This window comes from Gobio gobio (genome assembly GCF_949357685.1).
Source record: "Gobio gobio genome assembly, chromosome: 6".
NCBI lineage: Eukaryota > Metazoa > Chordata > Actinopteri > Cypriniformes > Gobionidae > Gobio > Gobio gobio.
In genome coordinates, this window is record NC_137102.1 from 17489733 (window position 1) to 17515895 (window position 26163).

General features: G+C 41.0%; 1 protein-coding gene across 1 annotated transcript; it reads left to right on the forward strand.

Moving 5' to 3' along the window:
* Nucleotides 1–400: 400 nt before the first annotated feature.
* fam131aa (family with sequence similarity 131 member Aa) lies at nucleotides 401–23621 on the forward strand. The gene is made up of 5 exons (XM_079818524.1): nucleotides 401–628; nucleotides 7712–7799; nucleotides 7906–8091; nucleotides 15331–15465; nucleotides 20070–23621. The coding sequence occupies exons 1-5, from the start codon at nucleotides 575–577 to the stop codon at nucleotides 20534–20536; spliced, it is 930 nt and encodes a 309-aa protein (XP_079674650.1). The 5' UTR covers nucleotides 401–574; the 3' UTR covers nucleotides 20537–23621.
* Nucleotides 23622–26163: the final 2542 nt, after the last annotated feature.

The following is a 26163-nucleotide window of genomic DNA, read 5'->3' on the forward strand; positions in this document are numbered from 1 at the left end:
AAATATATAACTGAATTTTATCGCTGTTTTAGTACATTAAGGCAATAATAAGGATTCTTTAGCCTGGCGTTGGTTCACCCTCCGCCTGCTTGATCAGCTCTTTAATTCTAAAGGTATTTCTGTGTAGTTAATCTGTTTAAAATGAAGTGGTGCAACACAACTCTATTTAAATAAAACCCAGATCGACAAACCTTTGATTAGTGTTAAACTTTGCTAAATGTAATCCTTATTGGTGTACTTGGCACCCTAGGTGTTTTTCACATTAAGCGTAAACATAAGCTAGCGCTAAAATCTGCCAAGCCGCTATGTGTATAGCCTACATGTTAAAACGGCTTGCCATAAGTTGCACTCATCGCTAAGGCACTGTACGCGTGAAAGAGACTGTGTCTTTAAGAGAGCCGCATTACAGGTGGGATGACGCTGTCTGAGAGACTCCGTGTGGTGGGGACGATGTGTTTCGTGGGTTAACAGCAGCACTCATTTTTGCCCCTGTCTCTGATGCTCAAGAAAAGGTGGTGTCTATTATTCACTGCCGAAGACGGCTCCGCGATTCTTCTCTTCAGACCCAACGCTAATGCTGTATCCATGTGCAATGCTTTTGACAGCTTTACCCCAACTAAATCTAAAGGTACGTGAGGATTCCACGTCACTGACAAATTGCTGATCGATTTTCGCTCGCACCATCAATGTTTATGGTTTTGGTGACTGCAATGCATGTGTTGTTGTTGCGCTGGTATTAATGAGATCGCAATAGGCCGTCACGTACAATGCGTGAATAATATCACAGCTCGCCTGTTGCCAGGAAACAAACGCGTTTGAGTGCGGTTGCTGTCACACTGTTGTTTATGAAAATGATCTGCTCGTCAATCAATCAATCAATTCTCCGGCCGCTGATGGACTTCGGGTCTTGTGTCCTGCCGTGTCACCCTCACTTCTGTGATGGGATTCATTTATCAGGGCCTGATCCATCACCTTAAAGCGCTCAATTATCCGCAAAATAACTAGCCGGTTATTTGTGCCATTAGCAACTGTCGTACACGGGCTTCATAGAAACTGATAATCGTTTAAGATCACTGAATTTGTATGTAATGCTGCAGTTGTGCATAATGCAGAATGTAACAGTTTGAACAAAAAAATCCAATCGAACCAATCAAATCACAATAAACCCTAGTAGCTCAGATACAGCAGCACATTTTATAGACCTGTGCCTGCGTGTTGAGCATGGTCAATGGGAATTAATGATGCTCAGGGACAGATGGTTCACGGGTTACCTGTTGCTATAACGACCGGCCCTTATATTGCGTTAACTGCATTGTGTTGCTTTCCATGAATTGAGCTCAGGTGGCCCATTTTAGATACGTTTTTCCTTCACTGCAACTACATTTCCTTTGCAATTGCTGTAATATATTAGGTCTTTCAAGGCTAATTATGTTGAGGCTATATATTTATTTCACACAGACGCACTCTCCGAGATGCTGTGCAGCTCATTTCACTAAGATGAAACAAATCTCAATGCATGACCTCGTTCCCTCCGTGACAATTTCTGTCTGTTTATATTTTTTTTCTTGCGTATAGCGAATTATTTTGTATGTATTATAGCCCATTCCGACTAATTATAACACACACACACACACACACACACACACACACACACACACACACACACACACACACACACACACACACACACACACACACACACACACACACACACACACACACACACACACACACACACACACACACACACACACACACACACACACACACACACACACAATATATGGCATTTTAATACCATTTTGACAGTACCAAGAAGTTAATACCATGCTTTTTTTAGGGCATGTACCACCATACTACGTTTCTAGACAGTGCCATGGCCATGTTTTTTTTTTTTTTGTATTGGACATGGAGGCCTACCTTGGGAGACAATATGTGTAAACAATATGTCATGTAATGTAACATTTACCTCAGAAATTTACTGACTGAGCGATTACATGAGACATGACACTGTGTCTTTCAACATGAAGATATCCTCAGATGTTTTTTTCGTGCTATAACAACTACTAATAAAGTAATAATCTCTTCCTATTTAATACTAGTTGTTAGCACAAAATAAACATAAATGAACATCCGAGGGTATGTTCATTTTGCGACTTACTGAAATTTACTGACTCATGTAAACGCTCAATCAGTGTGGAAACACATCAATAAAACAACTTGTAAACAATATGGCATGTTACATTTACCTCAGCCATTTAGTCTCCATAATCTCTATTCGCTCACTCTGTACTCCACAGAGGAGCATTTTGTAAAAAAGAAAAAAGAACAAAATCACTATCCTATTATTCAGCACTACACTCTAAAAAAAAGGTTCTATATGGCACCAAAAATGGTTCTTGGCTCATAATCATAGGGGAACCTTTTTTAGTGCTATATAGCACAAATTTTGGTGCTTCAGTGGCTCTTCCGCGGTTCTTCGGAGGTGCTATATAGCACCTTAGTCAAAGAACCGGTGAAGAACCTCTGAAGAACCGCTGAAGAACCACTGAAGCACCAAAATTGGTGCTATATAGCACTAAAAAAGGTTCCCCTATGATTACGAGCCAAGAACCATTTTTGGTGCCATATAGAACCTTTTTTTTTTTTAGAGTGTATAGCCTATTTATTCATTTTGTAATTAATTATATATTTACTATTTTACTATATAATTAAAAATATATTACCTTAGCTATAATGTTATTATTTTAAAAATGTATAATAATACATTTTTACATGTATGCAATTGTATTCAAATCAGTTTTTAATTTAATAACAGGCTTCCCTGTATAGTTTACAACATTAGTTGAGAAATATTTTTTTCCTTGAGAAAAAATAACATGTACTATATCCATGTATATGACCTAATGAATTGACATGTAATCACAATCTTTTGAATAATTATTCCTTGGCAGGAATAATTCTTACGGAGCTCAAAAGTTGGAAGCCCTATGGTAAGAGTAGTACATAAAAAGTCCTAAAAATATAACATGGTTCTACTTTCAAAAAACGAAAGCAACATACCATGAAACATGTCTAATAATACATGGTATTACCATGATGCCCAGTCCAAATTTAGAAAGTTTTATTAATTTTAAAGAGCACCACGTTTTTGAATTTCGTAATAAAATGTACAAAATGTAAAAGCTGAGACTTTTCCATCACAGTTTCATATCTAAAGTACCCTGCGCTGTCTTGTCTGTCTGCGCATTATCTGTGTCGTCTTTGCTCCTTGATGTTTTTCACTATGTGAGAAAATGAGGGAACGGACGTGTGGCGAGAGAGCGTGAGAACAGTGTCAATTGTGTGAGTCTTTGACGGTTGGCAAGTCTGCTTACCATTCTTTTGGGCATGTACCATGCTAAATCTGCATTTCTAGATGTAGTGCCATGTTGTTGTTGTTTTGGGCATATAGCCTACCTTGCTAATACCATGTTTTTTGGACAAAGTACCATGGTAACACCATGATTTTTTGTTTATTTTGGATCATGGTCCTCTATGTTGCTTTTTTGGATGTAGTGCCATGGTAATACCATGTTATTTTTCTAGGACATGTACTATTGTAATATGTAGCTAGCATTCTAATACTATGTTTCTAGACACAATGCCATGGTGATACCATGTTCTGTTCTTTTTTGTATGTTTCCTGGTAATACTACACTTTTTGGACAAAGCACCATGGTTTTGTTTTGTTTTGTTTTGTACATGTAGCCAATCGTGGTATATTGCTTTCTGTTTTTGAACGTAGTACCATGGTAATAGCATGTTTTTTTTAGGACAGGTACTATTGTAATACCATGTTTTTTGGCATGTACCATGCTACTAGTATGCTTGTGGACATGTGCATTGGGCACGTACCTTGGTAATACCACAATTTTTGGACATAGTACCATGGTAATAGCATGTTTATTTTTTACATAGTAATATAGTAATGTTATGTTTTTTTTTTTTTTGCTCATAGTACCATGATAATACTATGTTTTATATTTTCGACATTTTTTACGACAAGCATTCTGAAAGTGTGTCTGGAAATTTTTGTTTTAATTGTCCTCCAGCTCTTCATGGAAGGCTGAATGACATGATGATCAGGGTGAGTGTTATTCAGTAATGTGGTACTGAATCATTACCATATCAAAGTACCATGGTATTAGCATATGATACCAGGGTAATGAAGTAAAATGAGCTCGAATCTTGTGGTTTAAGCTTAATTGACCTAATTATGATCACCGTGGCCCTTGTCTGTCTCTCTATGCTGTGACGGCTAACCCCAAATCACGCAGAAATATTTGACCCACATACGACACTGAAACATGGCAGGCAGTTGGTGCCTCTGCAAATCTTCTTCAGTAGCAGCTTTTCTTATGGGCTTTAGAGGACAATCTGACTTAAGCATATCTACCTTGACACCAGGCACGTGCATGTCAGAACCACCTGTGTGATTTAATTTTAGGAGGGTGGATCTAGCTTAAATGCAGCATTTTATGCTTGACACGGTTGTCCTTTTGTTTTGGTGGTTTACGAATCCTTTCACCTCACCTGATGATTTGGATCTGGAAACTGTATCTCTGTTTCTGAAAGGTTTGCAGTATAAGGACTACAAATAGCCGTCTCATCACTCATCAGACACATCAGTTCTCTTTTTAAACCGATGGATGTCACTTGTCAATTCAGATTTCCATCATGTAATCCATTAAAGTCAAATGCCAGGGGTCATTAGCCCCCAGCTGTGGCCAGATTTTTTTTTTTTTTATCGTCTTGAGGGCTGCAGGCTAATATTATCTGACATGGCAGCGAATGCTGTTTGCAAATTAACAAGCCACAGGAAGAGGCTTGATTGGCCAAATATGCCCGAGCCATCGGCTGCTTTGATTATTAATGCCACAATGTGGCTGATCTCTCACAGCACCATTTGACTAGCATATGCTTCAACTGGGATGAGTGCAAGTGAATTGTCAAAGGGTTAATTGTGGATTTGGCATCTGTTTCTGAAGTGGAGCTTGAGTCGGCACTTACGTTAGAGCCTTTACTTTCATGTGGAGCTCTTGTAGTTTGGTATTCGTGTCTTTTCTGGAAAACTTAGCCTTCTTAATTCCTTGATGGGGGTATTTGCAATGTTTACATTGATTCTCAACCAGGGCCGCACCTACTGTACCCCAGAGGGTATTTTAGCAGATTACAGGGGACACTTGGAAAATAATTTTGTGTGTAGGACATTTACTGACAAACAGTTTGTTTTTTCACCCACCACTGTATTGATTAGTTTTAAATAGACTTTATATAATAACTAAAGTGCCCCTATTATGCTATCTTAAAGGTTCCTAATGTTGTTAATTTTGTCAGGTTTACATGCATCAAAGGACAATTTTTTTTAAAAATTTTCTCATAATACGCATTGCACATTAGCCTAGAAATTTAGACTCACCCTTGCGGCAGCAAATGTAATTTGCAGCCAGGGCGTCTAGCAACTCTCCGTTAGCTTGCGAGCTGGAAAAACCAAACTCTAGTCAGGCCAATCACATTGTGTATAGAGTCGGTGGGCGGGCTTAACATAATGACGGCAGAGTTGCAGGTGGTTCCACGTGCTACTTGAAAACAAAGAAGCTGGCGAACAGCGGTCTTTCGAATCGGCTTTGGCCGCGACTCTGGAAGATGAAGCTTTTCTTTGAGAAAAGAACAAAGAACGGCACTGAAGTCATTCTTAAAAAAGGAAGATGTGTTCGGAGTTTTGCCAACCGGATACGGCAAAAGTTTAATCTATCAACTAGCTCCGCTTCAACCTTCTTCGTTGCTCTGGTTGGATGTAGCTATCCTATTGCGTGCAGAGGGAATTTGAAAGACAACCGTTTATCCCGCCCCTCGGATTGAGCCCTGCCAATGGTGTGTTCCCAGACCCAACATCTTGATGTGGGTCTGGCTTGTCAGGCTAATTGCACATCACATTTTTAAATGACTCTCAAATGACTCGTCTGATGATTCAGTCTCTCTAAATCCCTCCACTCCTCTCTCTTTGGCCAGATGGCCCAGTCTGTTGTGATTGGTCTAAAGCTCAGCGATTGTACACACTGTAAAGACAGTAACGATGGCATCGATTTCACCATATCAATCCGAGCATGAGTCTGATGATGAAACACTGGAAGAACTAGTTACTCAACCCGGACCTCCATCGCAAGCATGACTTGAGCAGGACGTTTCTCAGTGATTCTTTACTCATTTTGAGGTAGATTATTAACAAGTGTATGTCCATCAACAAACTGATGTGTATATTTCTAATTTATTGCAGTGCCGGGAACTGTATCAATAACGGTGAATACGTTAGCTCAGACTGATGTAACAGTGAAGTTTGTTAAACAAATCTTGCTCAATCCTTCATCACTACTCAAAGTAGTAAGAACGACAGACAATCTGCATTAATAGACAGTTTTAGGTAATAGTGGCCCACAGCTGCTCAGCAGAAGTTTTTCAGTAAGATCAGTAAGAGCCGGAAACGTACACAATATAAAACACAAAACTACGTATTTTGAACACCCGGTAGAAAATATATACATTGATAATTATTCATACTTACAGGTTGTGATTCTGAGGAGCAAGATGGTCCAAATAAAGTGGGTACTGACCCATCTTTAATAGATAAGCAATTACTAAATCCCATTTAGACCTAAGAGATTAGACTACTGTTGTATCGCTGTGGTAATTTTAACCACTGACTCTTCACATCCTCATTTTTTGGAAGCGTTTACAAAGAGAATTTGTTTTTGCACACCAGCTACAGCGTTTGAGGGCGGGTCAAAGTAGACGTTGTTTGTGGGCCATAGCTGGTATTTTACGCAAATGTGTTACCCAGTGACGTGTAGCTGTAACAAAGTGGGATTCGTTTTACAGATGACTCGCTTTGGCTGTTCAGAGTCCATTCTTTCTTTTGAGAGACAATAACTTTATTTATTGTGCACTTTCGGCTTCACAACTTTGCAGTACGTTACAATCACAAGTTATATTACACACTGCATTAAAAGGGAATATTCGAACAAGCATAATAGGGGCACATGATCCTTCAGAAATCATACAATGATTTGCTGCTTAGGAAACATTTCTTATTATACATTTTGAAAACAGTTAATGAATAGAAAGTTCAAAGAACAGCATTTATTTGAAATCGAAATTAATTTAATGCATCTGTGCTGAATAAACATAACTCAAACATTTGAACTGCTTAATTAACTGAATTAACTCGTCACAGTCTTTTATTTTATTTATTTTTTGTTAAATGTATTATTTTAGTTGTAGTTTCTAGTTTGTAGGGAGGAGGGTGCCATTTTCTTTGCTAATTCTTTTTCTCCTGTTTTGGGGATAAGCTAGGGAGTTAAGGAAGTGCAATTGTCTTTTGGTTTTCTTTCGGTGGTTAGGTAAGTTAGATTTAAAATTGAGTTAGACACTGTTTTGTTTGTTATTTTGGCTATGCCCCCTCCTGAAGCCATTTTGTGTACCTCTCTTGATTTCTTCATACAATAAATCAAACTTGCAGTAGTTTTCAGTGGTTGATGGTGTTCTTTAGTGCTGGGACTGGGAACGAGAAGCTCCATGTGGTCTCCCCTTTCGTCGTGTTACGTTTTCCTTCAGTCATAATATCTACACAGTGCAAAAAGAGACCATTTTGTCTTTGAACTTGCTTCCTCAGGTTGATGACCCTATTGATATGCTCCCCAAGTCAAGAAAAGCTCTTAGCATCCAGGAAATTGCAGCTCTGGCCAGATCATCATTTAATGGTAAGGATTTAAACACCTGTAGCTTCATTCATCATATGCATTTATGCATGTTAGTAACACTGAGTCAATCAGTCTTTACCACCAACCCCCGTGCTTTCCCTACCAGGCATCTCACAGGTGGTGAAGGATCACGTGACCAAACCCACGGCAATGGCTCAGGGTCGGGTGGCTCATCTGATTGAGTGGAAGGGCTGGTCTAGGCCCTTGGACCCTCCATCTGCTACACTGCAGTCCCACTTTAACTCCTACTCCCATCTCAGTGAGGGTGAGCAGGAGGCCCGGTTTGCAGCAGGTGGGTGTTTTACAGCTGTGGATCTCTCAGTGTTGAGGATATAACCCTAGGTGTACAAAGATATTGCTGCCTGGGTGTTTAGACATGGGCTGTTGCCAAATAATGTGGAAGTGAACTTTATTACTCAACATCAAGATTTTAACATTTGTGCATGAATGTATTAGGTAAACAGTATATTTTAGGTGCTGCAGCTGGTCACCATTAAGGTTTTTACAGGTTTATTATTATTATTATTAATAATAGTAAATAATAATCAGCTTATGTGAGGTCAAAAACTACATTCATAATAATAGCATTATACATTATTTTTCATAATTATAAAATATTTAGAAACTACTATCATAAATTATTAGAAATGTATTTATTTATTAACATTAATTTTGTGAAATATTATTAACATTTTAAATTACTTATTTCTATTTTGATATACCGAATTTTTTAATAATTTGCATGAATGTATGAATGTTTTTATGCATGTTTTTAATAATAATAATAATAATAATATCAGCTAATGTGAGGTCAAAAATGCACTCATTATAATAATAATGATTATAATATTATTTGTAATATAATACATATTATACATTCTTATACTTAATTATAACAGATTTAGAAAATAGTTATATTATAATATTAATAAAACAATTGTATTTACTAAACCTCTAAAATTGTGGAAGAGGATGTAGAATATTATATTGCACTTAAAAACTGCATATATTATATACAGTTGTGGTCAGAATTATTGGCACCCCTGGTAAATATGATCAAAGATGGCTGTAAAAATAAATCTGCATTGTTTATCCTTTTGATCTATCATTCCAAAAATTTGCAAAAATCTAAGTAAAAGAATGGAAAGTCGGGGGAAAATCACATTATGAAATAATTGTTTTTCTCCAAAACACGTTGGCCACAATTATTGCCACCCCTTGAATTTATTATGAGTAAAATATCTCTGAAGTATATTCCCATTAATATTTACATTTTTAGCACACCAGGGTGACTAGGAACATGAAATTGTCTAGCTATGACGTCTTGTTTCACAGGAGTATAAATATGAGGAAACACAAAGGCCAAATTCCCTCAATCATTCATCACAATGAGTAAAACCAAAGAATATTGTTCTGATGTACAGCAAAAGATCGAGCTCCACAAAATAGAAAGTGGCGCTAGGAAAATAGCTAAAGCATTGAAAATCCCCATTTCCACCATCAAGGCATTAATTAAGAAGTAAAATCTGCCTGGAAGAGGACGTGTGTCTAGATCGTCCTAATGCACGGTGAGGAGGAGAGTTTGAGTGGACAAAGCCTCTCCAAGGATCACAGATGGAGAATCACAGAGATTACTTGAGTCTTGGGGTCAGAAAGACAAAAAAAAAAAAAGAAAAGAAATCAAACACCCCCTACATAACCACATGTTGTTTGGGAGGGTTTCGAGAAAAATCCTCCTTGCTCATCCAGAAACAAACTCCAGCATATTCAGTTGTCAGACACGATTGGAACTTCAAAAGGGACCTGGTTCTATGGTCAGATGAAACTATAAAAAGAGCTTTTTGGCAGCAAACCCACTAGATAAAAAGACCCCATGCCCACGGTTAAATACACTGCTGGATCTTTAATATTGTGGGCCTATTTTTTGGGGGGGGGTCTTGTTCAGATACATGGCATCATGGATTCTAGAAAATCCAAAACCTGACGGCTTCTTCTAAAAATCTTATAATGGGCCGTGGTTGGACCTTCCATCAGGACAATGATCCAAAACAAACATCAAAATCAACACACAAATGCGTCACTGAGCACAAAATGAATCTTCTGCCATTACCATCCCAGTTCCCTGACCTGAACCCTATAGAAAATGAGTGAGGTGAACTGAAGAGAAGCACCAACATGGATCTGGGAATCTGAAGGATCTGGAGAGATTCTGTATGGAGGAATGGTCTCTGATCTCTTGTCAGGTGTTCTCCAAACTCATCAGGCATTATAGAAGAAGACTGAGAGCTGTTCCCATTCAGTCGGTCACTCTCGACGCCACGTCGGAGTACCGACGAATAGGAATCTCGCTCGCGAGAGCCAATCTACTTCGAGTGTAACTAAACGAGCCAATGCACATTGGCATGCAATGATTGCACCAGGTGCTCATGCCACGCCGTGCGGGTATAAATGAGACACAGGTGATTGCATCAAATCAACCTTTTGCTTCGGAGCCGGGTGGTAGAAGGTAACGCCAGATATCACTCACTACTTCGCAGTCCTGACTGAAGACGGAAGCCGCCTTTCGGAAGCGATCTCTTCAGTCGGTGTTGGTGTGACGGCACAGCAGCGGTCGCGTGGTTTTCGGATCATCTCTCTGTGTTGTTTGTTTAGAGCAATCACAAAGGCTGTTCTCACAGCTGGTTCGGTGCGCTAGGTGGAGAGCGCTGAAAAGCCGTTCTTACGGCTGGTAAGAGAGCGCCTTCGTGTGAGAGAGCGCGCACGTCAGGCTGCACCCACCCCCTGACTGTGTCGCCGCGACCCCGCCCCCTGCGTGCTTCAGCACCAAGGAGAGCGTCCTTCTGAAAGAGCAAACACAGATAGAGCTTGCGTCTTTTTCAAGATGACATTCTATCTGTGTGTTTCTGGATGCGGTGGTTACCTGTCACCAAGGGATGGTCACCAGCGCTGTATCTCGTGTTTGGGCGTTCAGCACGCTGAGGCAGCGTTGGTGGATGACTCATGTTCTCACTGCGGGAACATGACCATCTCAGAGTTGCGGTCTAGACTCCATCTCGCAAGGGGTGGAGTCCCCGTGCCTCTGCCCCGATCTAACCCTCCACAGAGGGTTACTTCAGGCAGTAGCGCGGGTGATTTGAGGGTTACGGTGAGCGCGCTTCCCCCAGGGAACCAACCCCCGGGGAACCCTCATCCCTCACGCACTCCGCAGCCAGTAGAGCTGCCGTCGGAACGTGGTGGGCCGTCCTCGAGATGTGCACCATCCGTATCCTTCGGGGCTCCCCCTGATGATCAGATGTCCATCGCTGCATCGGAGGGAGGGTCAGACTTCTCTGGAGATGACGTGTCGGCGCAGGGGGCTCCTTCGGGAAGATCCGCTGTGCCCGATACGGATCCGGAGATGATGGCCATGCTTTCCCGGGCCGCCGAGAAGATCGGGCTCGTGTGGAACCCTCCACCGTGTCCCGAACCTTCAAGGTTGGATGATTGGTTTCTCGGGGTGGCCCGTGCTGGTTCTCAGCGCCCCACCCCGGTTCCTTTCTTCCCGGAGGTGCACGAGGAGCTCACTAGGTCGTGGACGGCACCTTTTACTGCCCGAAACCGGCCCAGTGGATCCTCCTCCCTCACCACCCTCGATGGCGGACCTGCAAAGGGTTACACGCAGGTTCCTCCCGTGGAACGGGCCGTTGCTATGCAACTGTGCCCTAACTCCACATCCAGGGGGAACCCGTGTCTCCCCTCCCGAGCCTGTAGGTACTCGTCCGATCTGATCGGAAAGGCCTACCAGGCTTGTGGAGAGGCAGGCTCCGCCTTACACGCTATGGCGTTGTTGCAGGTTCATCAGGCCCAGGCACTGAAGAATCTGCACGAGGGTGGTCACGATCCCGCAGTTCTCCAAGAACTGAGAACCGCAACGGACCTCGCGCTTCGTGCGACGAAGGTTACGGCGCGGGCCGTGGGTCATGCGATGTCCACTATGGTGGTCCAGGAACGCCATCTCTGGCTGTGTCTGGCAGACATGAGGGAGACCGACAAGATCAGGTTCCTTAACTCCCCCGTCTCCCAGACCGGCCTCTTCGGCGACGCGGTCCAGAACTTCGCCCAGCAGTTCTCGGCCGCACAGAAGCAGACTGAGGCCATCAGTCACATCCTGCCACGGCGGTCAGCTGCTGTCTCCACCCCACCGCCGGCAGCACCTCAGTCTGCTCGTCGCCGAGGGCGGCCGCCTGCGTCTGCCTCCGCTCCCGCTCTCCGCTCCGCTCCGCAGCAGCAGCCTCCACCCAAGCGACATCGTGGAGCCGGGCGCAAGCAGGCCGCCCAGCCCGTCCAGGCTCCTGCCAAGAGAGGTGGCAAAGGCAGGGGCAAGGGCAAGCGGCCCTGAGACGGGCGACCCGGAGATGGGGAGGACTGCTCTTCTGGAGACGGTGACCGCACCGCTCCATCCCCCGGAGGAAGGCCGGGAGGAGAATTTTGTGTTCCGTTTTGTTTCTGTTCCGCCGCTGGGCTCAGCAAATTTTCAATAAAAGAGCAGTTTCCTCCATCTCTGGGTCCTCAGGGGGCTCGGAGAGTTGTGGCCGGTCAAACGCCGGACCACACTCATCCTCCCCCTTCGCCAGCGGGCAGCAGTGGACGACCTCCTCACCTTCCTCCTGCCCACCTGTGGAATCAGGTAAGTGTTGCACAGCACACTCTCACCTCGCTGCGGGCCGCCTCCACGAGACAGCCGCCCCAGCCCGGTACCTGCATTCCACCTCGCTGCCCCACCGTGGGTACGCCGGTGGTCCCTATGGTCCCGCTTGCACGGTCTCTGCGAGCCTGGCTTGAGCTCCCCACTCCGTCTCACTGGCTCATTCGGACCATCAGGCTCGGCTATGCGATTCAGTTCGCCCGGCGCCCCCCCAGGTTCAAGGGCGTCCGCTTCACCTCGGTGAATGCTGCAGATGCCCATGTCCTGCGTGCGGAAATCGCTGTCCTACTGGCGAAGGACACGATAGAGCCGGTCCCTCCAGCCGATATGAAGACCGGCTTCTACAGCCCGTACTAAATTGTACCCAAGAAAACCGGTGGGTTACGGCCAATCTTGGACCTGCGAGTCCTGAATCGGAGCCTCCACAAGCTACCGTTCAAGATGCTCACGCAGAAACGCATTTTCGAATGCATCCGTCCCCAAGATTGGTTTGCAGCGATCGACCTGAAGGACGCGTACTTTCATGTCTCGATTCTTCCTCGACACAGGCCGTTTCTGCGCTTTGCGTTCGAGGGTCGAGCATATCAGTACAGAGTCCTGCCCTTCGGGCTGTCCCTGTCCCCCCGTGTCTTCACGAAAGTCATGGAGGGGGCCCTTGTGCCCATGAGAGAACAAGGTGTGCCCTGTCCGCTCAGGGTGCGAGCACACTCTACTAGAAGTGTTGCATCCTCCTGGGCGCTGGCACGTGGCGCCTCGCTGTCAGACATCTGTAGAGCTGCGGGCTGGGCGACACCCAACACGTTCACTAGATTCTATAGCCTACGTGTAGAGCCGGTCTCCTCCTGTGTTCTCACCTCAAACGGGTAGAAGCACTGAGAGGCCCCGGCTCTTGTCGGCTTTCTGCGCTACGGCGCTTATATTCTCCAGAAGCAAACTCTGTGAGTCCTCCACCGCCCTCGGTGCCGGACGTGGCGGGACGTCTGGCATCAGGCCCCTTGCCGCTGAATCCTTGAGAACCGGTATTGGGCTTGGGCCATATGAGTGACCCTGCGGGGATCCCATATTTTCTTCCACGGTCGCTCCTACGGGAAGCCCGTGTCTTTCCCTTGGGAGAGCCTTCCCTACAGTGGGACTGAGCCCCCTTCTCCTGGCGGGCTACGGCTCAGCATTGTACTCCACATTACTCCTTCGGGGTACGATGTGGGCTCCGCAGCGTTCCCTTCTCTAGGGCACGCTTTCCCAGTGTTATCCAATAATCACTGAGCGGGTCATGCGGAACAGCGGTGATGGACTTCCCGGTGTGAGCCTCGTCTCATCAGGTAAGAGAGCTCAGGTGGCTCACACAGGGCACTGGATGGGGGCAGAAGCCATGGCGCTTTGGTAGGGATTCCTATTCGTCGGTACTCCGACGTGGCGTCGAGAGTGACCGACTGAATGGGAACGTCTCGGTTACGTATGTAACCCTCGTTCCCTGAAGGAGGGAACGGAGACGCCACGTCCCGTCGCCATGTCCTCTGTACCCTGCTGGGGTGCCTATCTACCTACCCGGCTCCTCAGCAAAAGGCTGATTTGATGCAATCACCTGTGTCTCATTTATACCCGCACGGCGTGGCATGAGCACCTGGTGCAATCATTGCATGCAAATGTGCATTGGCTCGTTTAGTTACACTCGAAGTAGATTGGCTCTCGCGAGCGAGATTCCTATTCGTCGGTACTCCGACGTGGCGTCTCCGTTCCCTCCTTCAGGGAACGATGGTTACATACGTAACCGAGACGTTATCTTGGGAAAAGGAGGTTTCAAAAAGTATTTAATGAAAGGGTACCAATAATTATGGCCAACGAGTTTTGGAGAAAAGCATGTGATTTACCCCCCACTTTCAATTATTTTACTTCAATGAAAGGTTAGATTTTTGTGAATTTTTTGAATAAAAGATAAAAAGGATAAACGATGCCGATTTATTTTTACAGCCATCTTTGATCATATTTACCAGGGGTGCCAATAATTCTGACCACAACTGAATATAATATACACACACACACACACACACACACACACACACACACACACACACACACACACACACACACACACACACATATATGAGTCTTTATTAATAATGACAAACAGTGAATGCAATTATTATTATTAATGAATTTAATTACTGCAATAATTGTAATAATGACTACACTATATTATTCTATATTCTCTTCTGAAATTTCCATTAATGAACAGTACGTTTGAATGACTTTATTAATGCAGCTATTATATTTATTTATTATATATATTCATAATAATTAATTACAAATATAATATTATTAATTATTTATTGTAAGCATAAAACTTTTTATTTTATTATAGTATATTTTAATTTATTGAAGTGTTATTATTATAACAATGAACATAATGCAACAAGAATTTGCATCAGGTGTCAGTCATCTTTCACCCCTCCTTCTGCCAGCTAAAGGCTTTTAGACTCAGCAGATGGTGTTAAATTAGATTACACAGCCACAGTTACACCTGCTGATCCTGCATGTCAGTTTACTTCATTCCTGTCTTCTAGCTCTCTTCCTTTTACTTTACTTTTCCCGGCAGCTTTTATACTCTGCCACATGTTTGGCTGTCATCAGTTTCCTGACTGCAGTGAATTGGGCTGCTGAAATAGCATTTAGCACAGCAAAACTCGAGTCTCACAGCAACAGAGTTTGTTCAATAAGAATAAAAGCCTCACCAGAAAACTTGTACGTCATCGCAGTGTCAAAAGAGATTTTGTTGCACTGCCATCTGTTTAATTAGCACCTTTTTGCAAAGTCCAGTGTCATTCGATACGATTCTTCTTTTTTTTTTAGGTGTGGCTGAGCAGTTTGCCATTGCAGAGGCGAAGCTCCGTGCCTGGACCTCTGTAGATGAGGAGGAGATGGACGAAGAGTCATATGAAGAGGATCCTCCTCTCTATGACGAGCCAATCACAACTCTGAGCTCAGGTGAGCGCGACCCTCAAAGTGGCCCACAAATAAAAATTTATGAATTTGTTCGTTTGCTAAGAAAATATCAAAGTGAGCTGCGTATATTAACATTCAAACAAATCGGAAAAAATTTTTTTTGTCAAAGAAATTAATACTTTTATTCAGCAAGGATGTATTAAAATAATCAAAAGTGACAGTTTCAATGCTGTTCTCTTGAACTTTCTATTCTTCAAAGAATCCTGAAAATAATATATACTGGTTTCCACACAAAACTTTCTTCAACATTGATGATACTAAGAAATGTTTCTTGAGCGGCAAATCAGCATATGAGAACGATTTCTGAAGGATCATGTGACACTTTAGACTGGAGTAATGATGCTGAAAATTGAACAGGAATAAATTACATTTTAAAATACATTTAAATATAATATTATGTATAATATATATATATATATATATATATATTTTTTTTTTTTAAACTGTAATAACATTTTACAATAATTTTTACTATATATGATCTATGGATGCAACAATACAGTTAGTCCACGGTTCAATACATACCTCCGTTTTTTAACCACGGTTTTCGGTTCGGTTCTGATGGCTTGTCAAATTAGTTTTCACTCAAGTTGTTTTAAACCTGAATAAAGTTCTTTCTTCTGTTGGAAAATATATTTTGAAGAATGTTGGAAACCGAACAGTTGCTGGTCCCCATTGTAGGAAATTATGGAAGTTAATGGCTACCATCAGCTGTCTGGTATTCAACTGTCTGTGTTCAATAGAAGAAATTAATACAGGTTTGTAACAATATTAGAGTGAGGAAATAATGACATCATTTTATAATGAACCGTCTCTCTAAAGACAATCGGCAGCGTGTTCACTAGGCTGCGCTGCTGTCAATATAAGACCTACACGCATCTAATATACAGACACGCCGATTTTACTTTCACTTTAGACATAACCGACTGTGTTTATGTTAACCTTGTGTGTATTTGACAGTATTAGCGCAGTAAGACTACTTATTCCCGTAATCACGTGTTTGACAGGCTTTTAGTGAGCGCACTCAGAAAAGCGCATGTTAAAACAGTGCACAAGCACGCAAATGAAATGTTTAACCGGCAAGGCTTTAAAACGCATGCAAAAATCAACTTTCGCTGATTCCTCACTCCACCGCTCTCTTAAAGTGTGGACAGCATTGCAAGCGTGGCTAAACACCCATAACTTTAGTGCATAGTGATTGGATATTTGCTCATATCAGCGCGTAGACTCACATGCACACTCAAACAGAGCCAATTCGGAGAGAAATAAAAATAATTAATTAAATGCATACCGAAAAAAGCGCAATTCACAAGCACGTATTAAACCGTGAATGCCGTACTGAACATTTCAATATTATATTGAGAATTGTGGCGTCCCTAATATGATCAAATAAATGCAACCCAATCTAAATAGATATAAAAGCACACAACAAATAAACGAAATGAGGTTTGTTATGTTACAAAACATGAAGCCATAAATATATTGTTCAAAATGAACACTTTCTGGTTGTCAAACTTTGTGTAACATGAAAAATAATGAACTACTCATAGCTCGGTTCATAATTTCCAAACAGTGTTGGGTAAGTTACTCTAAAAAAGTAATGAATTACTAGTTACCAGTTACATCTTCAATAATGTAATTAGATTACTGTACAATGTACTCCAAAAAGTATTCAATTACTTGTTACTTTCTAAATCCTATATCAACCTCGACTAGTTGAATAATTCAAGGGTAGACATGAAACTGCTCTTTCAATTCATTGCAATTCATTCATTCAAATAAATAATTTAGAACTACATAAATTATTCTTATTAACTGACCACAGTAATACAAATGTGAAAAGGTTACATAAAAACACGCATTTTAAAGTTAGACTTTAATGTTTTATGTTAAAGGAACGCAGCGACTTTTTGGGACTTAAGCTTATTCACCGTATCCCCCAGAGTTAGATAAGTCCATACATACCATTCTCATCTCCGTGCGTGCCATAACTGTCTGACGGACCCACCGCTAGCCTAGCTTAGCACAAAGACTGGAGGTAAACAGCTCCAGCTAGCCTACTGCTCAATAAGTGACAAAATAACGTGTACTAAATGGTAAATGGACTGCATTTATATAGCGCTTTTAACAGACCTACGGCCATCCAAAGCGCTTTACATTTGCCTTACATTCACCCATTCATACACTCATTCACACACCGACGGAAAATGAAAAGTTGCGATTTTCTAGACCGATATGGCTAGGAACTATACTCTCATTCCTGCGTAATAATCAAGGAACTTTGCTGCCGTACCATGGGTGCAGTAGCGCAATGATATTCTGTTTATAGTAATAGCCATCTGTATATTTATTCACTGTATATATTCATCTGTAAATTCAGTTCTACTTATAGTAATAACCATCTCTCTACTTATACATATTTATATATATTCAGAACATTTTTATGTCCTGCACTTACGCAACCATTGTATATCCTGCACTTGCTGCTATTGCACTTCTGGTTAGACCTAAATTGCATTTCGTTGCCTTGTACTTGTACTTGTGTAATGACAATAAAGTTGAATCTAATCTAATCTAATCTAATATTACACAGCACCTGAAAATAGTCCCCAGCACTCTCTGTGCAAGCAGGTTGTCACGTTGGTTATGTTGACGGAAGTTAGCCTATTTTCAGGTGCTGTGTAATATCATTGCGCCGCTGCACCCATGGTACGGCAGCAAAGTTCCTTGATTATTACGCAGGAATGAGTGTATAGTTCCTAGCCATATCGGTCTAGAAAATCAAAATTTTTCATTGTCCGTCTGTCTTAGTACACAATGAAACTATTAGGGGTGTGCATTGGCACTGCCCTCACAATTCGATTCGATTACGATTCACCAGGTAACGATTCGATTCAATTCGATTCTACGATGCATCAAAATTCTACTGCACACAACAAGGCAAATTTTTTATCAGTCATGAGGCAATACAAGCAGTCAGATATTGAACAACAGATTGTATTGGCTGCTATGTGTGTATTATCTCTCTCCTGTATCTTTGACATAAATGTCATTAAATAAAATAAAATTGAATGGTACAGGGTATTGGATATGGCATTTTCAAACCTGAAAAAGAAAATATAAATCACTGCTTTCAGTGCTTTGAATGAGAAATGTTTCTCTTCTCTCTGCTTTAGAACCATTTGAAATTATATAGAGCAATAATAACCAACTAAGCCAACTTTTTCCAGCAGTGAACATAAGTTTTTTTTTTTACACACAGTAAAAAGCTCTAAGACAGGGCACTTCATGAACTCCTGTGCAAATATTAATCCGTAATTACAGTCACACTATTGTAACAACAACCACCACCCAGGCACCCAGCAATAAAAATATTCAGTGCAACACTCACAGTAACGTTGACACTAGGGACTCGTCAATTCTCGTGCTTGATTTTAGTGTGGCAGGCGCGTTAGCAGGGCGAAAGCAGCGAATATTTTTTTCGGCGCCCATGTTAACAGATTAGAGCATTCACATCGCACACAGAGGCGGCAGCGCATCGCATCGCAGGAGCAGAAGCAGCAGTGCCGCGATCATTTCGGCGCCGAGTCTATTTTTGCCGTTAGTAGTAATGCGTGCGGTGTGAAGCCGGCGTCAGAATCCGAAATGTGCCCAGATGTCCGCTTTCCAAGCTTTGGGTGCGTTTTTAATTACCCGTCTATCGCGGTCATCTCCCTCCGCCTCAGCCATCTTGATTGTTGTTGTTATGACCCTGGAAGTAATTGAAACTTCACAACTTTATTGTCCAACTCAAGGCCAGAAAATAAACGGTGACATAATCGATTATGGCACTTTGCCGCATCGATGCTGAATCGTGCATGCCCCGCATTGCAATGCATCGCTGAATCGATTATTGTTGACACCACTAGAAACTATACACATCACAACATGTAAATAGGAAAATGTTGGCATTATTTTGTCACTTATTGAGCAGTAGGCTAGCTGGAGCCGTTTACCTCCAGTATTTGTGCTAAGCTAGGCTAGCGGTGGGTGCGTCAGACAGAGTTATGGCACGCACAGAGATGAGAATGGTATGTATGGACTTCTCTAACTCTGGGGGATACGGTGAATAAGCTAAAGTCCCAAAAATACGGCGTGTTTCTTTAATTCCACTATTGTACTATATATAATTGTTCTACTGTCTATACACAGTATTTAGTGCAATTACATCAAAAGTAACTGTAATTAAATTACAGAAGAAATAAGAGTAATCCCTTACTTTACTTTTTCAAGGGAAAAGTAATTAAATTACAGTAACTAATTACTTAGTAACTAGTAACACCCAACACATTTTGTATGTAATGCAGTGACAAAAACATTTTGCAAACTCTGTATCTTGAATTCATTTTTGTGGAACATACTGTAAGACTCGTCTTTTCATTCATGTCTTTTGCTCTCTCATTTGTTTTGTGTTTTCTGCTTCATTTCTTCCTTTTTGCTACCATTTGTCCTTCATGTCTTCTTTCTGTGTGTCTCCATCTTCTTTTCCACTTCTGTCCTCTCCGACCTGTATCTATAGGTATGCTTACACTTTGCTCCTCCCTCAGACGCTGTATTATCCAATCAAAGCTGCCCAGTGCCAAGTCAGGCTGAGACAGACGTCGCTGAAATCCCACTGCGTCAGTCAGACACCTACCGGAGTGTGCAGGAACCCTGCTCCGTCCAGACAGACACCGACGACCTGCTCTTCTCAGAAGAAGTGCCACCACATGCCCAAGAACTCCAGCTTACAGAAGGGGAGGGCGACAGGGCAATGTGTGCGGTTCACAAACCAGACCGCAGGCCGTTGTGGAGCAAGGGAGACTCCTGCTACTACTCCACCTCCTACTCTGAGTCCGGCCTTTCACCCGAGGAGGAGGATGGAAGAGATGTGGAGGAAGGGGAGGACAACGTCTTTCAGGAAGTCATCCGCTGGTACAGACACTGCCGAAGCATCTCCGATACCTCTGGGGCCGTGTCTTTTGATGAGGAAGAGGAGGAGGAGGAAGAACAGGAAGAAGGTTCCAAGCAGTGACGCTGTGCTCTCGCTCGCCCTTTTGTCTCGGTCCCTTTGTAGTAACCCTTCTGTGAAGTGTATGTCCAGTCTGTTATGCATTCAGACACGATGGCTTGTTTTTCTTCTCCATACCTTTAAAGGGAGAGTTCATCTAAAAATGAAAATTCAATCACCATTTACTCTCCCTCATGTCTATCAAAATCTGTTTGACTTTCTTTCTTCTGTGGAACACACAAGATGTTAGACAGAATTATTTCTTTTTTTTTGTCTATAGTATTCATTTTAATTTGTTTTTTATTAAATAAGTGCTTTAAACAATAGCTGAAATAGTTTATAATTGATTTTATTTAAAGCAATTAAAATGTTTTTATTTTTAATGATAACCCTGGTTCAAGCTGCTCAAGCTAGAATTTCAGCAAACAATGCCTCAAATTTTGTCTGTTTGCCACATAAAGTTATTGTATATAAATATAACATGTCATCAGACCACTTATGATGGACTTTTATTGTGCTTGATTGAAGGTCACCATTTGCTTTCATTGCGTAGAAAAGAGCAGCGTCAACATTTGTCAAACCGTCTTGTGTGTTCCACAGAGGATAAAAAGGGTGAGTAACTGAGGACCGAATTTGTTTTTTAGAAAAAAAAACTACACCTTTAATCTCTTCCTCTTTCCCTGCTTCCTCATTTGAAATGAGCGTTCAAGAAATCTACAGTACTGTTTCCTCATTCAAGCGGCGAGTAGGGTGATAGTGACATTATGATAACGGTGTGCAGTGAAACGCGGACGTGGCGCTCATTACCTGTGCTCTTGGTGTATTCAGCAGCTTCGCCGTTTGTCGCATATCTGTGACGACACATCAAGAGACTGGAATATCTCTGTGAGGAACATGGTTTCAAACGTTTTTTCTTCTGTGACCATTCAAAAGTGACATTATGCTCATAGTAAGATGTCGTTAATACTTCAGGCCAGGGTCGCAGGTTTCCCAAGGGACAGACGAAGCCCACGTCTTTATTTTTTGGGGTTTAGTTGTCACGCTGCAAGTGCTCGTGTGTCTTGGCTTATTGCTCCAGAACGGTTGAGGTGCAGGAAGGTTTCTGCGTTGTAACTATGAATAGAATGTGCCTGTTATTATGATCACTGTGTGATGTATATTACCAAACTATGGAAGGCCATTTCTGACACAAGAAAAAGAAGACATGCTTTGGTAAATCATGACATTAGAAGGTGATATTATGACAGACTAAGTCATATTTATGAAAAGTTGAAATAATGACGCAGACAAAAAAGTCAGAATTATGACTACAATAAGAAGTAGTCATATGACATATCGAAATTGACATGTAATTATTATGACATGAAACGTAATTTATGTAGCCTGACAAGCCAAACACACCACTGGCAGGGATCAATCCGAGGGGCGGGATAAACGGTTGTCTTTCAAATTCGCTACAACCAACCAGAGCGCTATCAGTGGTGAGACAAAAATCACAAGCGGGTTGTGGCTGAGTCCCATGCGTTTTCCCACCAGTGGAGCTAGTTGATCGATTACATTTTTGCCGTATCCAGTCGGCAAAACTCCGAGCACATCTTCCTTTTTTAAGAATGACTTCTGTGCCGTTCTTTGTTAGCAGGGAATTCACGCGGAACCGTCGCAACTCTGCCGTCATTATGTTAAGCCCGCCCACCGACTCTATACACGATGTGATTGGCCTGACTAGAGTTTGGTTTTTCAAGCTCGCAAGCCAACGGAGGGTTGCTAGATGCCCTGGCTGCAAATTATATTTGCTGCCGCTAGGGTGCGTCTAGATTTCTAGGCTATCATTTATGAGGTGAAATTACGACACACTAAGTCGAAACGTCAAAATTATTCGATAAAAAGTCAATTATGATGTCAAAATGTACTATGTTGAAATTGAGTCGGAATCATGAGATATAGGGCCCTACCATACACCCGGTGCAATGCGGCGGCAGGCGTGATGCAAGTGTTTTTTTCAGCCCGACACAGTTATCATTTTCACGTCCAGCGCCACGTTGTTTAAATAGCCCGTTGTTTTTTGTGTTAATATGCACCTATAGGCGGGTGCACAACGCGTGTACATTAATATGACACAGCAGCAGCACACAAACATTTTTAGATATTAAAAATAAAAGGATTCCTCTCGGGAGAAGTTTTCAGTCTTTCCACTCGGAAATTCAGACCATGTAAATAGCGACTCTGCCATGGCGCGAGCTAAATTGGCTTTTAAAGAGAACGGGAGATGAGGCTCTGATTGGTTTATTGCACGTTACGCCCAAAACACACCAATGACTCATTAAGAGACTAGGGACAACCCTTTTAGACCATGAAAGAAAATTGACACGTCCCAACTATGACAAAAAGTAATTTATAAGACAAAATGTCAAAATGGACATACTAAGTTGAAATTGAGTCGGAATCGTTACTTCATTTAGGAGATTAAAAATATTTTTTTTTACAAAAATCGTAATAATAAGCTAGAAAGTCAATTATGAGACAAAAGTCAAAGAAAATTCATAATTTTTTGGTCAATAATTCTTATTTTGTCATCATTTTGATGCCTTAGTATCTCATAATTTCAACTAATCTCATAATTATATCATTTTTTATGTCACAATTGATTCGCCAAAGCATTATTTTTTCTTATGTGGCAGAAATGGCCTTCCATACCAAACTGAGCGAGAATCCTCTACCATATTTCTTTCTTTCCTTTTTTGCCATCTTTTTCCTCCCTATCTGCACTTCATTAGATGTTTGATTTGTGATTGGCTGCTAAATGAACAGGTCTTTTTGAAGATGCTAGTTTAACCTTGACATGCAGCTACAGTAAAACAGTAGACAGAACGAATATGCTGCCTTTCCGAACTGCATTCATTCATTGCAGAAGCATGGGGAAGGGCAGTGTAAATTCATAACCAACCACGTTTTGTCATCTTTATCCCCAATATGGACCAGTAATGTCATGATGTTCATTGACGTCAATGTGTGAATCCCCCCACCCAAAAAGTTTTTTTTATTGTTTGTACAGAAAATGTCTGAGGTCAAATGTGAGAATTATGATTGCATTAAAGTTATGTGTATATTCATACGTTTCACTGCTGAATCATTACATATTGCAGCGGTTACGTCTGCTGCAAACCTTAAAACTGCAAAAAAGAAAGTATTTTGTCTTGTTTTCTAGTCACCCCTAACAAAAAAAGCATATTACATATTAGCCCTTGTGCACTGTTCGATTTCTTGTTACACTCGTTATGGTCCGGGTCAAATTGACCCCCAAAAATCACACTATGAAAAAAGAAAACAAAAACCATACAATCAGGTACAAACAATTTACTTTTAATATTAATGTTTTTCACACATTACAAATAATAAATATCAGAATTAACGAATTATAAAAATATTTTTAACCACTATTTTTAAGATTGCCCCCTTCCCAACACTTGTGGGACATTAGCCATTATACATTTATAATAATAATATCTTAGTCTAAACCTAAAGTAATCTCGACAAACTATATAGCATTTGAAAGCTTTCAGACTCTAATTTTCATATTTGGTGACTGATTTTCAAAAGAAATGACAGAGCAGTAGATCAATAGCGATAGATTCTTCATTTGTGATTCGGTGCCAAACTATAGCGCACGCTCTGACTCTTGCCATATGTTTTATTTATATGCATTTTAGAGATTGAATTCAAATCAAATATTAACATTACTGCCTAAACTACTTCTGAATAGGATGTCTACTTCATAGATATTTTGAAAAGTATGAAAATATATGGTTTAGATCACTCAAACCATATATGGAAATCGAAGAGTGCTTATAAGGTCAACGGTTGAGTCTACATGTCATCTATTGGAAAAGTTTGGTTCTGCGCACAAAAAAATCTTACTGAAAGTAATTTTTTTTGAGATATCAACCTACAATTTGGCACAGAACTTGTTCAGATATTTAGCTTTAATTTTCTTATATAACATATAAATATGTTATATATTTTACATTTTCATAAACTTAAACTGATATTTCTTTTTTTAAACTTTACTTTTACTTCTACAATAATCTGTTAAGTTTTCCCTTTAAAACGATACCAAACTTAAGTCTGTGATTTTTAACAATTTAAATGGGAAAAGTCATATTCAAGTCTATGCTCAAAAAGTGGGACAGACAGTTAACAGGTAAAATAATTGTTTTGTTAAACTCAGCAAGATACTGGCACTTCAGGACTAGAGTAGAAGAGCTCCAAAATAGTGTTTAGAATTTTGTGCTTGTAGAGTTGCTTTTGAATAACTTTTGGGTCTATATGGGTCAAATTGACCCACGAACAGCAAGAGTGTATAACATTTCTGTATGCACATTTCACAACGCATCAGCATGTTAAAACTCTGCATGGATGTTCATGACCCTAAATGGGAAAAAGTCACAAAATTTGAAGAAAAACAATGTAGGTTAGATAGTATTTCTGATAGATTGAAAAAAGATTTATATTTCTGTACTGAAATAAGTCACCTTTATTTATATAGCGCTTTTTACAATGCCAATTGTTTCAAAGCAGCTTCACGGTGTTAAACAGGAAAATAATGCAACAGATTTTGATTCGGCTGTACAGCCGCTCTGGAGAAAACAGTGATGTCATCCAACTCATTTCAATTATCATATAGTGTCAATGCGGGCGGATCAGTAATACAGTTGAATGTTTAGTGGGAAAAAGCTAATTTTTTAGCTTCATAGGTTAGTAAAACACTAAAATAACAAAATATGACCAAGAAATTGTATTATTTTGGGTCTCTACATTGCCTTAGAACATTTAAAATATGCGGGTCAAATTGACCCGCGAACATCACGAACGTAATAGTAATTTTATGTGTATATGTCAAAACACATAAGCGAGTTGAATGTTCATGACCCTAAATGAGGAAAAGGCACAACATTTCAAGAAAAAAAAACATAGGTTAACTGATATTTCTAACAACTTTAAAATCATAACGGGTCAAATTGCCCAAAAATGTACAAAAATATTTTAAAATACCTAATTCTCATACCTAATTTTGAAATATTTTACTGGAAACCAAGACAAAAATAGCCTACTTAATTAAAAAATAATAATAATTCCAGCGTAACAATACAAAGTATTTCCCACGCAAATGAGAAGCATAACACAAAGCTTTAAAGTTGAAATATTTATTGATGTACAAAACAATTTCATGTTTTCTGAAAAATAATGGTAACAGCTGATTCAGTATGCTTATCTCTATATGTACAGGGTATGTGAGTAGAGTTCATATACATACCGCTTTACCCTGTATTCTGTACAAGCAAATGATTTATAAAAACCATTTACGGATATGGGAGCAGACTTATTGCTTAACTCTACACTGAATGTGCGGCATATTAGCAGACACTTTACACATTGTGGGCTTGACTTAAACTGCACAAGCGGCAAACAGAGACAAAACGTGACACAACATATCTAAAGATCATAATTAGCTTAAGTTATTCCTGTCCCACACCAGGTTTCGGTTTTATAACAAACGTTGATAAAACAGCTGATTAGTGCAGCCGGATGAATGGCGAGGAAACATTCTGCTCTTCAGGCGTTTCTGAGAGAATGAGAAAAAGGCTGTGTCAGGA

Coding starts and splice junctions, on each gene's coding strand:
- fam131aa (XM_079818524.1), top strand. CDS start 575: ATGCTGTATCCATGTGCAATGCTTTTGACAGCTTTACCCCAACTAAAT. Junction 629..7,711: donor TACCCCAACTAAATCTAAAG/GTACGTGAGGAT, acceptor TTGCTTCCTCAG/GTTGATGACCCTATTGATAT. Junction 8,092..15,330: donor GGAGGCCCGGTTTGCAGCAG/GTGGGTGTTTTA, acceptor TTTTTTTTTTAG/GTGTGGCTGAGCAGTTTGCC.